Here is a 13,991-nt window from a genome sequence, read left to right on the forward strand (position 1 = left end):
CTGCCAAAGATGTGAATGATAGAATCCTCAGGACTAATGGCTTGGACTCAGTGGGGTTACAGGTGCTCTGCACTACACTGCATTTAGTTCCACCTGTGCAATGCCATAGACTTCATCTTTCTCAATGTATTGATGACAGATGAGCAGATGGATTTGGCCCAGTCTGGGTCCTGCATGGCCTGGGGGCAGAAGGGCCATCATGCAGCTGCTATTGCCGCAGGACGAAAAAAAAAGCTTAAAAAATAATAAAAAAGAAAAGCCAGACAAATACCTCTGAAGCTGCTCAGCCTCCATTGTTTACCTCCCACTCAACTGCGGGCTACAGTAGCCTCATTTGGGCCATACCCTCTTGATTACATGTGGGGTAGGTGAGTTCCCAGTATGTAAGGGGTGGCCTTGGAGCTGGAGCGTGCAGTACCGTGGGGCAACATTTTTCACCTGAAACTATTTATCCTTAAATGGTAGATTCGGGTTGATGGAGACATCTCATGGATCTGTATCTAACAGTTACAGTAAAAAAAAAAAAATCTTAACAAATAAAAACTCTGAAAATTCCAAATGTTTCATTTTGACATTTTCACAACAAAATGTTTCTATTTTTTATTCTAAATGACTGTTTCAAAAATTTTCACTTTTAGTTTTAGTTTTAAAATAAAAGAAGACTAAAGGTTTAGGGGAAAAAAAACAAAATATTTCATTTGAGGTGTTTGGTTTGACCCCAAACATTTTTTTTTTACTTCATGATTCGCTGAAAAATTTGATATCAGGTCGACCCCCTCCCCACAAATGTTTTATGATTTTTCTATATGGCCAACAAAGCAAAAAATAAGGTATACACAGCGCTCTAATGTGCAAGGGGTATGGATGCCTTGCACTGACACCTGAAGTCCTACCTCCACCCTGTGTGATGAGTAGGGACTTCCACAGATATGGAGGGAGGGGTCAGGAGATAGCCTTTTGTAAACAGATTCCCTTAGGAATTCATTTAGGTGGGAAATAGAAAACAGGGTCGCTGTTCCTTCCGGAACACACTCACCACCTTGACGTGATGGTGGCCGTACAGAGTAGCTACTCTACTTCAGCTGTTAAGAGATTCACAGGGAGTCATGGCAGTTCTAGTCTTTTTAAGCCTTCAGTCGTCTCCCTCTTATTGACCCCTGTAATGTTATCTTCCTTTGGTAATGAAGTAGTTTTTGTCAGACAGGAAACGTGTCCGTTGAAAAGATCAACACTGCACCAAGGGGGAGCTAAAATGCTGGTACTCACTTGGTTCATAATTTCCTAACAGTGCTGGGCAATTGCCATCTCTGAATTAGGCTAACTTCCAGCTTGGTCAGACAGGATTATGAGAGCCCCACCAACATCTTTTTCTGTCAGCTCCTTTCCCCACTACTCTAACTGGTACAGTTGGTGTAAACTCCTATGCATCAACAGCCACTGGACTCTGCAGAAAAAAGACTTTTGTCAAGTTACAGGAGTTTAGTTAACCTTTTGTAACTAGTGACTCAGGCCAAACAACGAAGTCCAGTCTCTAAGCTAGCTTGGTCAAGATAGAAGGCCTGAACACCACCTGTGCATGAGGATTATTCTGCCTGCGTCAGTCAGTATTGTTTCTCAATGGCAATGGCTTTTGGTGAACATGGCCACTGCATGTTCTCCTAACAGTTCCTTCTGCAACAACCTGTTTGTTGACTATCTGAATCCCTGTTTGGGAGGGAACTTGTCAGAGAACTGGAGAATATGGTTGCTTTGCTGCTTCTGTGTTTTTCTAGAAGAAAGTGGTATTGCACAGAAATCTTTGAGGATGAAATCCTCCATGCATCTAAGTGTGGCATTTCAAGAGGCAATGGACATCTAGAGTACATTCCAGTGGAGGGTTGGGATCCAAGTAAAAATGTCACCAGCAAAAAGCACAAGAAGCTGGCTGCCAGGTGAGAGCATAGAACATGAAGTTATGGACCTAGATAGCAAAGCTAAATGTGAATTTGGATAGTTAACTAATGGACTAATTCGGACAATGAACATGTTGTGTATCTTACAGGGCCGGCTCTGGCTTTTTTGCCGCCCCAGGCAAAAAAGCCTCCGGCCGCCCCCCCCTCCGCCCCCCCCAGCGCGGCGGGGGGGGGAGGGCGGCCGGGGCCCCGGGGGGGAGGGCGGCGAGCCCCAGCCGGTGCTCCGCTCTCCCCGGCGGCCGGGGGGAGGGCGCCGGAGGGGGAGGGCGGCCGGAGCCCTGGGAGGAGGGCGGAGTGCCCGGCCGGGGCTCCGCTCTCCCCGGCGGCCAGAGCGCCAGGGGGAGGGCGGCGAGTCCCGGTTGGGGCTCCGCTCTCCGTGGCGGCCAGAGCGCCGGGGGGAGGGCGGCGAGCCCCAGCCGGTGCTCCGCTCTCCCCGGCGGCCGGGGGGAGGGCGCCGGAGGGGGAGGGCGGCCGGAGCCCTGGGAGGAGGGCGGAGTGCCCGGCCGGGGCTCCGCTCTCTGTGGTGGCCAGAGCTCCGGGGGGAGGGCGGCGAGTCCCGGTCGGGGCTCCGCTCTCCCCGGTGGCCAGAGCCGGAGCGCCACACCGCACCGCCCCCCTCCAGGTGCCGCCCCAAGCACAAGCTTGGTGGGCTGGTGCCTGGAGCCGGCCCTGGTATCTGAGGCAAAGCTTATTGGAAGAAATTAGCTTAACATTGCAAGCAAGGGTGGATATCTGCAAAGCTGGTGAAAATTGTGCTTAAATTTAAAATATTAACAGTGAAAGAATATGTACATTGAAAAATGCATGCCAAGGGATGGAGGCAGAAGAAAAGGGTAAACGAACAGTACAAACTAAGTTTGTTTGCAATAAGTGTCACACCACACATCACAACACACTCCAGCACAAAGGGTGTGGCGTCATGCATGCAATAAAAGCAACCATTTTTGCAAAAGCTTGTTTTCCTAGGCACAAATTGCAAAGAAAAATAAAAGCAAAATGTATTTCAAGTACTCCTATAAAGAGGGAAAGTCGGAAGTAAACATGACTCAAGTGCCATGCATATCTGAAGGAAAAATAGACAAGGTCAGGTGTGAAACACAAAACCGCCAAAAGTTTACAAGACCTGGAGTATAATTCTAGTTGGGTAGGTGGGGAAAAAAACAAACAAACCAAAAAACAAAACCCAAACAACCTAAGTATTGGGACCATAGAACTGATATTGGTCCATGTGATGGTATTGTGATGAAAAGATTTTGTGTTACAATATCACACAGCATGAGATCAGAAATGCTAAGCATGATCCATAGTGCACATATGGCTACTGAGAAGTGTGAGAACAGAGTCCAAGATATCCTATTCTGGCTAGGTGTGAACGCTGCCACTGAAGATAATTATCTGCGTGTGAGATCTGCAGTGAATACAGGGAACAGAATGCAAAGAGTCCCTGGAACCACATGAGATTCCTGATCACCTTGGGTCCAAGTTTGGCCCAGCTCTGTTAGAATTAAATGTGAACCTTTTGTTAGAGGGCTTCTACTTTCAGTTTTCTTTAAGAATTAGCCACTGCACAGCCTCAGGTGAGTGGGGACAGGCCATAATATTCTGTTTCTTACCAGCTCTCCTGTGTTTCACACCTATTTCATGTCCGAGTTACTCTGAAGTTCAGTTTGCTGGTGGTAATGCCGAAATGCTTGGAAGGCCTTTGGTGAATTAGTGGAGAGACTCTTAGGAAAAATTAGCCTGATTTTGTCCCATCTTCTGCATTTAGGATCAAATTCACTATGGTCTAAGAGGCTCATCTCCGTCAACTTCAGCTGAGTTGTGCCCATGATGATTTTGACACCAAGTGATGAATTCTTGAAATAAAAATTGGACATTCGTCACCTGCCTGCCCAAGAAATACTCTGATATTCCACTTTCTTGATCAGCAATCTGAAGATTCATCAGGGGGCCAAGCACTGGACCTTGAGGAGAGGTGTGTAACCTTTCCAAAATGCTAGAACAAAGTGTAATCACATTCTGAACTACAATGTAGAATCCAATCCAGGGCTGTGGTTCAGCTGGCAGAGGAATGGTGGCAAAGGTGGCTTTATGTCACCTTCATAGCTGTCCAGTATTGGAGCTGATTGGAGACTGGCTCTGTGCCCAGCGTAATTTAGAGCATCCTCAGAGCTGCTCTAAATTATTCCCAACTGCCTGTGGCCCCAAAGGGGCCATTCAAGAGTTGTGGTTTGCTAGATATAGCAACCAACCATATGTCCCCTTTCTCCCAGGAATGCCCTTGTTGAGGGCTAGTTCCATGCAGCCCTAGGGATTCCCTTTATTCCAGAGGAATCTTCAGGGAGCTGGCCAAGCTGTAATGGACCAAAGCAGCTAGAGCAAGTGCTACGTGTAAGTTGACTTACAGAGACAGCTGGAAGTTAGTGTAAGACAGCAACAATAACCAAAAAATGTGAAGACAGCAAGTGTCTGTGTGGGGGCAGGAGCAGAGAAGTATGCTATACCCTTCTCAAAGTGCTGGTCTCTAGCCAGTGAGGCAAAGAGCTGAGTGCAGAGCAGTTTCTGATGCATGCATGATATCTGTTGGAATTTGCCCCAGAAAGGTCTGTTATATTCTCTGTGATTTGCCCCGTCTGCATTGGAGTGGGGGTTCGATGTCTGTGGAGTGCATTGTAACCCTTGGGATACATTTCCCTTATAGATAGGGGGTGCAAACAGGTGGGAGATGGGGGCACTTCCATGTAAGCAGATATGGGGGGAACAGCAGTTTTTGTGGAGTATGCCACTTTCATCAGAATCTGCCCGCTCTGGACAGAGGAAAACACCGGGGGGAGGGGGAGATGAGGGCAGTTTATGTGGCGTGCCCTGTGTCCCCTCAACGTTTGCACCCCTAGATCCTTTATCCCAAATGCTGGGAATGATAGTGGCTGCTGAGCTACATTCTCAGAGGGAGGCACATTCTGCTACAACACCAGCTGGTGCATGCGCAGCTCCAGCGCTGACTGTGTGTGGAGGTGGGGGAGTGAGGACCACATCGCTGTCTTCCAGCTCTGAGCTGCCAGTTGCTGGTTGCCAAGCAGTTATCATTGTTTCTGTGACGATTGCAGAGGCTGTTGCTAATTGAAGAAGCCCCCACAGCATCCTTCTTTTCCTGATTTTATTTTAGAGGAACAGGGAGAGAGAGAGAGAGACTGAGATTTATTGCTTTACATTTTTATTTTATATTTTTGTGGGGGAGGGGGAAATTTCTCTCTCTCTCTTTCTCTCAGCTAGTGATTAAGTGATGGACTAGTTACACATCCTTATCCCTTTAGCTTTTGTGTGTGTCCCTGAAAACACACACACTCTGTAAAACCCTGCTTACCACTGCAGTGGGCACAAATAGGTGAGCATGACTACAGCCAAGGAACAAAATGCATCAGGGAAACAAGCCCAACAACAAGAACAGGTAATGCTGTTTATTTTCCTCAACTGGAAACAAATATAGATTTGAATTATATCGCTATCAATATGGCTTTTGTTTTTGTTGTTCTCTTTGTTGGCTGTTACTAAAATTGCCCCCTGAGTCACTAGGTAGCGGAGGGAGCAAAGCACTGTGGAGCAGGTGTGTGGTTCGCTTGTTTGGGGCTTTTTTTGTTATGTTTAACAGTAATCAATAATGTATAGGTGAAGAGCGTTCTGCTCTGTAACTTCCTCTGTCTGCTGTGTGGGGGTGATGTTTGGCACAGTGGGCTGGGATAGGGGTCCCTTGGAATAATCTGAGCTTTGCATGTGGAACTTCCTAGGCTTTTTACAACTACTTTGTAGTTGGGCACAAAATTGCAAAAGTAGATTTCAGTTGCTTCAGAGGCATGTGTGTATCTACACATTCAGGATGTATTTGCCAGATGTAGCCATAGTATAAAGTAGGCACAACTCCCATTGACTTAAATGGAAGTAGCAGCTGCTTACCCCACATCTGAATTTGATTTGCTATATCTATGTGTTTCTCTTCGCAGGTGTGTGTGTTTTTACATACAAGCAGACAGTTAAAGACTTAATTTCCTTTCTGTTCCATTGTCTCTGTCAGGTTTTTGAATATGTATCTCTGCTCATCTTCATTCTGTGCTTGTAGGCAAGGGGGAAACTTTCTCTGACAGAAAAGCAGGAGGCATGTCATTAGCCCTAAGTGATATGCAAGATAAGAAGTGGTGACATAAGGGGAAGTCAGGCTGAGATACAGCTAAGGATGGCAAAGATTTCAGAGATTCTTTATATGGCAGCATAGCAGCAGTTCCGTTCTCTCCACAACCCTGCTTTCCTCCTCATATTGTCAGAGTCTACAGGGAAATAAAGATGAATCTTGAATTCTTGTATTTTCATTGTCTCCTTAAAAGATTGGAAGTTCACAGCTTTAATCATTGGTTAGGATAGCACGAGAGGATAATTTAAATCTCTCGGGACACAAATTAATTCTTAAAATAGTTTCTTCCTAGCTCGATACATTGAGAGCACCAAACATTTTCCCTGGTGTTACATTTTAAAGATAGGTGGGGAAGGGAGAGGTTGAAATCTCATTGGGTGTCCTGCCACCAAAGGTAGCACAATCTGATATTTATTTTCAGGGTGACATTTTACTAATGGCCAGAGCTTTATCAGCTGTTCTGTTAAAATGTGAAGAAAACAACTTTGATCCTGAGAGCAGAGAGACTGCCTTTAACTAAACCTGTCATCTACACACGCTCTCTTTTCATTGTTTGTTTTTGGGACATACCCATTGTCATTGCTGGCTGCAGATAAAAATGAACAAAGCTGTATGTCCAGGAGGAAGGAAAATAAAAGTGCTTCTTGTGAACAAAGGCAGCTATAGGGATTATTCTCCCCAAGCTTAGTAAAAGTGTTGATATTAGTTAGGCTCTGTCAGTTCAGAAAGTGTAAATCAGTTGTCTTTTGTAAAGGAGCCCTGATTTTGTTTTTAAGTATTGTTACCTTCCTAATGCCATTTTGTTATTGACTTGTCCCTTTGTGACCTTTCCCCATTTTTAGTGCACAGCATGTGTGTCCACCTTTTCGCATGATGCAAAGGTTCTTGATTGTTTTCAATCAGTTATGGAATTAAGTAGCAATTCAATCCATATGGTACATTTAATAATTCCAAAAGCGTGCATTGCCTCAGCACAGCCCTAACGTGAGTATGAAATAGAAATATCAGGCATGTATAAATATCAGTGGATATTAATCTTTGAATCAGTACAAAAGTTTGCCAGCTGCTATAAAATTTTTGTTTTGTTTCCCACTGCATAATCTGACTTGACACCCTGGGCCAGATCCTAAGTTGCTGTAAATGGGAACAGCGCCATTGACTTCAGCTGCACCCATTTACACCAGATGAGGAACTGGAGCCCATCAGACTTAAGTAAGTAGTTCATAATTGTAAAGTAGTACAGAGTTCGCCAACCATTTCCCACTGGGTATTGGTTTGCGGCTGTTAAAAATTGCTGTTCTTCTCTTGAAACTGATCAAGCTGAAGATTTTACCTGGGATAAAACTGAAGGTGAAATTGCTACTCTGACTGTGTAGAGGACTGAATGTTCTATAGAAGCAGCTGCTATTGTCACATAAGATTGTGACTGTTTCTTTTTCTGCATTCCTCATTGTGACATCTTGATCCGGAGGCATTCAAGTTGCACTGTTGGCAGAGGTATATTTTCTTTCCTTATAATATTAGGCTAAACAGAAAATGGCCAGTAAATGACACTGCAGGAGGGGGTGGAGAAAGTTGTTGTTGTTTGTTTTTCCCCCAGAAAAATACAAGCACAGGTTTTATACTTAAATCTTAACCTTTATAGTGATCTGTATGCCTGTAAGGAAAATGAGGTGCTATTGAGATGAAGGTATGATTGCTCTTGAACTATGAAATATAGAATTGCTCAGGACGGAAGATGTACTATGCAGAGATTCAGCAGCCTGAAGAAATGAATGAACACCCCCCTGGTTAATTAAAAATGTTTATTTCGATTTTCTTTTCTGATTGGCCACCTAATTTACCTTCATTTTGCTTACATTCTCCAGAATTGTAATAGACCTTCTACTTCCTTGCTTGCTGTATATTTTACCAACTTATAACATTAAACCTCCTAAGTAAAGGCAAGATGCCCTCAAGTGATTTTTGATGCTATCTAAAACCCACAGTTTGTGATGGATGTAGTTTTCTATTTATGCTTAGTTACCTCTGGCACAATACTGATTTCCCCCAATGGCTGGAGAGCACTGCATACTAGTGACTGTGCAGGTTGTCACAGAACCTCATCCAGAGCCCATTGAAGTCAGTGGAAAGACCTCAGTGGGCTCTGATTCAGGCCCAGAGAAAATACCAAAACTTTGCCTGTGCCTTTGGGGGCTGCTAGCGGGACATGTGAACGAGCTCTGAGAGCTATTTTTGCATGTTAAAGATTTAAACAAGTGAATATGAAGAAAGATCCTTGGCTAGTGGAAATCAGCATAACTCCACTGAAGCCAGTGGAACTACAGTGACTTACATTAGCTGTGGATCTGGCCCAGTGACTTTAATGGTAGCCGAAAACAATTTGCTTGTTGCATGTAGCAGACTGTATTTTATATATGGTTTAGTCTCATTTTCTGCTACTGTTACATGGCATTTTGTGATGTGATAGGCACGGGAATGCACATAGTTCTGTATTCCTACATAAAAATAATTGGGCCAGTTTTCATCAAAATTTGGTACTCGGCATAATGCTAAAAGGAGATGTTTAGACATTTTAAAAGTCATGTATGACAGGAATAAAGAGAGAGAGTGAGGGAACAGTCCTTCTCTTTTGAAAACAAAAAGCCTATAATTTAAAAGGTTGCTGGGTTAGCGTCATACTTGAACATACAAAATTGATTAAGAGGCTGATCCTGCTTCCATTGTAGTTAATGAGAGTTTTGCCATTGACTTCAGTGGGAGCCGGATTTTGCTCAGACACATAGACATTTCCTAGACAAGCTTGAGTTAACAATGACCATTTATACCTAGTGTGTTGTCACATGCACTGACCAAATGTTAGATAAAAAGGCAAGAAAGAGGAGGGCTGCTTTGGAATGAAATATATTCCCACAAGGAAATGAAATGAAGTGAGATCGATAGAATAGCTCTCTCTAATACTCATTAAGTTAATAATTTTTTAAAATTTATTTTCAAATGTGCCATTCTAATTTCAAATTATAGGAGTTTGAAAAGGGGTGTGGGGTAGTTAATTCAGGAAACCTAATCTAAGCTCAGTGAGGAGTGGAAAGAAGGAAAGGTTAATATTTAATGCTCCCAATCTACCACGGCACATTGTACTTCATAGGCAGAACTGTAGTGTGTTGTCAAAGAAGTACATTAATAGTGTCTTGTACAGTGCGCTAAAGTCTGCCTCTACTTCTGCAAGTTTGCTCGAAGACGGCCAAGGGGCACCAGGCATAATGTGGGTGGCTCCAGAAAGGGTATTTCTGGTCATGTGCCAGAGCCCCATCTCCTGCCAGGATGGCTGCTTGGAGGGAGATCTGGGTAAGCCTATTTTACAGCTATAGCAGGGGTTCCCATCCCAAATATATTCCCTGAACTGAAAAATTTGAAAGGTTTGGTATTCCAAGTGATGCTACTTTAAATTGCTCTAAGCTCTGCAAACCTGATGGATGGTCCCACAAATCCTCACTGATGTGTGCTGCATATGGTGGGCTACACGATATGTACATTGTACTGAAGGGGATACAATAAATCCGAGTCTCAGTTACCCTAAAGCCTCCTCATGCCACCTTGGCAATATAAAGTGGCCTTAAAGAGCGTTAGACTGCTCTACATTGCCAGAGTGGTGTGAAAAGGCCCTAGCGTAGCTGAGAATCAGGCACAGTCTATCTTGCTCATGCCACTTTGTAATGGAAATTGTGAAGAATATTCTCGCCTGTCTATTGGGCCCATCACTTTGGTGTTGATGTGTCTTATGGGAGTTCTCCAATTGGTTTCAAGGGGAATGGATCGGGGCCTCAATGTTTCTTACAACAAGAAAGTTCTGATTCACTACGCAGGTTCTGCCTGCTTGTGCTGTCAGAATTCCTGATGCAGGGCTCTGGGAGCACAACCTCCACCTGGAATAGAATTGAGGAACACGGTGGCACAAACTGTCTATCTGCTACCCAACTTCCACAGGTGGCTAGGAGTAGTCTGGGGTGGACCAGGTAGGGCTATGGCACGCAGGAAATGAGCTAGTTCATCCCATCATCTCAGCAGCCTGGGATAGCAATGCTCCCACAGAGCCTTGGCTGGAGCTGGAAGCTGTCCTTTCCCAAAGGTGAATCCCCACATGTGCGTACCAATCTTTCTAGCCAACTCTACATAAGGTCTTGGCTCTGCTTACGCTAGTTATGCAGAAGGCAGAGAGGAGTGTCCTTCTCCGGATGCTGACATTCAAGAGTAGGAAAAGAGCAAGGATGCAACTGACACTGACTTAGACCGAAAACAAAGCTGGATTTTTTTTGGTGAAAAGTGTGTGTTAAATGCACATTTTATTTTTTTAAGAGAAAACTGTTGACATGAGAATAATTTTCTCATTTGATAACTATTCTATAAACCACGTATCATACTGGAGATCCAAAAAACGACTTTCTCCAGGAAGTCACAGTGAACATTAGTGTTTCATTCCATTAATGGTATCTGATCTATTTCACAAGAGATTAAATTTCTGTAATAGGGCTCCTGAGAACCCGTATTCAAGAACATGAAATTGCATCAAACTGTGGCAGTTTTTTCAAGCTGCTAAATTGCTGTATGGAGAACAGGCCACTAAAAAGTGGTGGAGGACAGAGATGGAAAGGAGTAACTTTGGCACATAACCATTTACAATTATTAGTATTTAACATGTGTATTAAAGTAGAACCCAGAGGCCTCAACCAGATCAGGACCTTGCTGGGTTTGACACTGTACAAATACATCGTAAGTGGTAGTGTCTGTCCCAAGCATTTAAAATACATTGGGCTTGACTCACCCCTGCTTTATCTCCCATAGTCACCCTACACACACACACACACACACACACACACACACACACACGGCACATCCCTACTGCTGCCCTGACGGTTCCTCCCCTCTTTGGGGATTCCACTTAAGGGGAGTACATGTGTTAAGTTGTAGTCCTGACTCCGTGGGAGGCTTAAGCAGAGATTGCCTGTAGGATGTGCACATCTCCCTGCTTAGCCATCAGCATGCTCTATTGGGACAGATCTGGTTGGCTATTGTCCCTACATCACTGCTGAGGAGGAGTTTGTGAGTAGCATGTGTTGCAATTTCCCCCTAGCTGCCTTTTCTGTAGTGGGATGCTCTGAATTTGCTGCTAGAAACCAGAGGAACCCAATTGTTCAGGTAGCCAGTTAACTAGCATTTGCAAGACATCGCTTTAAACTCCAAAAGAAAACCTGCTTTATCAAGGAAAAGGAATTAATTGGTTCTTTTTGTCCTCGTGTAGGGCATCTAGCAGCTTGGATTCAATTGTGATGCGTTGGAGAAATGTTGTCATGCACTGCCGCAGTCAACCAGTGAACTAAGATTTTCTGCTTTGTAGTCTTCTGACTTTAATGCTGTTCCTTTGTGTGATCTTTGCAATATATTAAGTAGCTATGAATCATGATCACTTTAGACTGTGAATTCAAAACAAGGTAGCAAATTTAAAGTAATTTAAATGACAAAATACCTTGTATTCATGTTTTGTACCATATATAATAGAAAAAACCCACTGAACTAAATGTTTCTCTTTAGTGTATTATCTGAAACACATCTTGTGACCAAATGCTGTGAAGAAGGAGTAGGCTAAATAAAAAAGGACAGTTTTAAAATGGGATTTAAATAAGGAACAGCAGGGTAGCAAATCTGAGAGAATAGGCCCCATCTGTGAATTGTGGCTGGGAGGGCACAGACTGGAGGAGTGAAATGGGTGGTCAAAGCAAGTGCACAAAGTGTTTTGTAAATTAGAAGGGCACTTTGGAGGTGGAGCTGTTTAAGAAGCCAGTGCAGGTGCTGGAGGATGGGGGCGACTTGGCACCACTCCCTAGCTCAAGAAGAAAGTTTGGCTGTGGCTTTATGGACTGCTTGACATTTAGAGAATAGACATATGGGGTAGACTGTAAAAGAGAGAATTGAAATAACTAGTATGCAAAGTAAAGGCATAAATGAAGATTTTGGCCAAAGAGGGTCAAGGTGAGGACAAATACTGGCAGGATTCCAGTGGTGGCAATAAACAGACTTGCAGACAGGAGAGATGTGGGAGGCAAATGGAAGCTTAGGTTTATATATGACACTAAGATTTCTGGAATTAGAAGCAAACAAGGTTGGAGTGAAGGTGCAAGAACAGAGGCATGCATCACTTTACATAGGGCAAAAGGACATTTTACTTACAAGGGAAACGTCAGCAGTAGGAGTGTGCAGTGTAGCTGGAAGTCGGCAAAGGTAAGACACATAGGCAGAGCTGCAGATGGGAGGAGTCAGGGATGATGGGAGAATTGGGTGGCATCCTGGGAATGGTAACATTTAAGGCTGAAGTGAGAACGTGCAGCAGGAGAAGACCTGACCTACATGGTGGAGAGAAGAGGGTTAAAGTGAGGGGCCAGACCCGTGGCAGTTGGGGCATGGAGCAATGGACATAGCTCCACCGAAGCCGATGGAGCAGTGCAGATTCACATGGGCTGAGGTTCAAGCCCAGGGGCTTGTGGCACTGCATAGTGAAAGGTAAAGGCTCTACCAAAAGCAAGGGGGGGGGGAGAAAGATTCTTAAAAAGGTAAGATGGAAACTGAGAGAAAAGAGTGCTGGGGGCACCATCTCTTCTTGCTTGAAGCGGGACAGGAGGATGAATGAAAACCATTCAGAGACGAAGCAAAATGAAGGGAGAGAGGATCCAATGTCTAGAGAGGTGCCAGGCAGAGAAGGGAAGCCTCAGTCCCGTGAAAGGTGCCCGAGCGGAATGAATTTAGGTTTGATGAGGCAGTAAAAGAGGACCAACTTCTCCAGAAGCTTGCTGAGGAGACTGATGGTTAGTAGCCGAGCAAGGAACAATTGTGAACACCCTCTCTTCTGTCCCGCAGGGAGTGATGATGACAGTATCTGTGAGACAGGGAAAGATCAGATGAAGTGATTAATGGTTAGAGCCCCTGGTTTTTCACAAATATGAAACAACAGGAAAGAAAACGAAAAAGACATAAAATGAAATAACAAAACAAAACAAAAACACTTGTTACCGTAGCCACAATTTTTAGCCCCACCACTCCTTGGATGCTGCTGCCTGCTTCAGGGACCACCAGCCTCTCCGCAGCTGGATGCATACGCCTCTGCTCCCTGCTGACGAGGAGAACAGCTGAGCTTGAAATGATGCCACTGCGCTGCAACCTTGTGCTCCAGGTCGCAACGCCACTCACTCTGGTTTGGCCTGACCACCGCAGAGTGGCTGGTCCCTGCTACTGGCAACAGCGCCCCAGCGCTGGTGGTGTTGAAAGGAGTCCCTGGCAGCCTGGCCCATTAGGGAGCTGTGCCATGGTGGGAGGGGGAGCCTGTACAGTTACTGAGGCAGGGGTGCCTGGTCCATGTGCTCCTCCCCCGTGCTGCGATGGCAGCTCCCTCTCGGGTGGCGGGGGAGGGGAGAGCAGGGCTTGATGTGGGGATTTATAGATGGTCATTTGAGGTATTTGATTAATGTAAATGTAATAAAAAGAAATACAATATTTTTAATGGATAAAATGAAATAACATGAAATTCCTGAAAAATAATGTATAAATTAAATAAATTAATTAATTTAATGGAGATATCCTATCTCCTACAACTGGAAGGGACCCTGAAAGGTCATTGAGTCCAGCCCCCTGCCTTCACTAACAGGACCAAATACTGATTTTTGCCCTAGATCCCTAAGTGGCTCCCTCAAGGAGGGAACTCACAACCCTGGGTTTAGCAGGCCAATACTCAAACCACTGAGCTATCCCTCCCCCCATATTATACAAATTAAAAGGATTTCATGGGGCTGTATTAATGATTGCTGTAA

The 13,991-nt window shown here is 44.6% G+C and overlaps 1 protein-coding gene across 6 annotated transcripts in view; it reads left to right on the top strand.

Moving 5' to 3' along the window:
• Positions 1 to 13,991, top strand: part of DPP6 (dipeptidyl peptidase like 6) — a 783,790-nt gene that overhangs the window by 397,895 nt on the left and 371,904 nt on the right. The window contains exon 1 of one of the 6 annotated variants that reach the window (XM_042859185.2): positions 4,950 to 5,400. The exons of the other annotated variants lie outside the window; for them this stretch is intronic. Coding sequence (XP_042715119.1) covers positions 5,344 to 5,400 — 57 coding nt within the window. The 5' untranslated portion in view covers positions 4,950 to 5,343. Of the gene's footprint in view, positions 1 to 4,949; positions 5,401 to 13,991 lie in introns of those variants that run through there. 6 annotated transcript variants of the gene reach the window in all.

Source organism: Chrysemys picta, chromosome 2 (assembly GCF_011386835.1).
Source record: "Chrysemys picta bellii isolate R12L10 chromosome 2, ASM1138683v2, whole genome shotgun sequence".
Classification (NCBI taxonomy): Eukaryota; Metazoa; Chordata; order Testudines; family Emydidae; genus Chrysemys; species Chrysemys picta.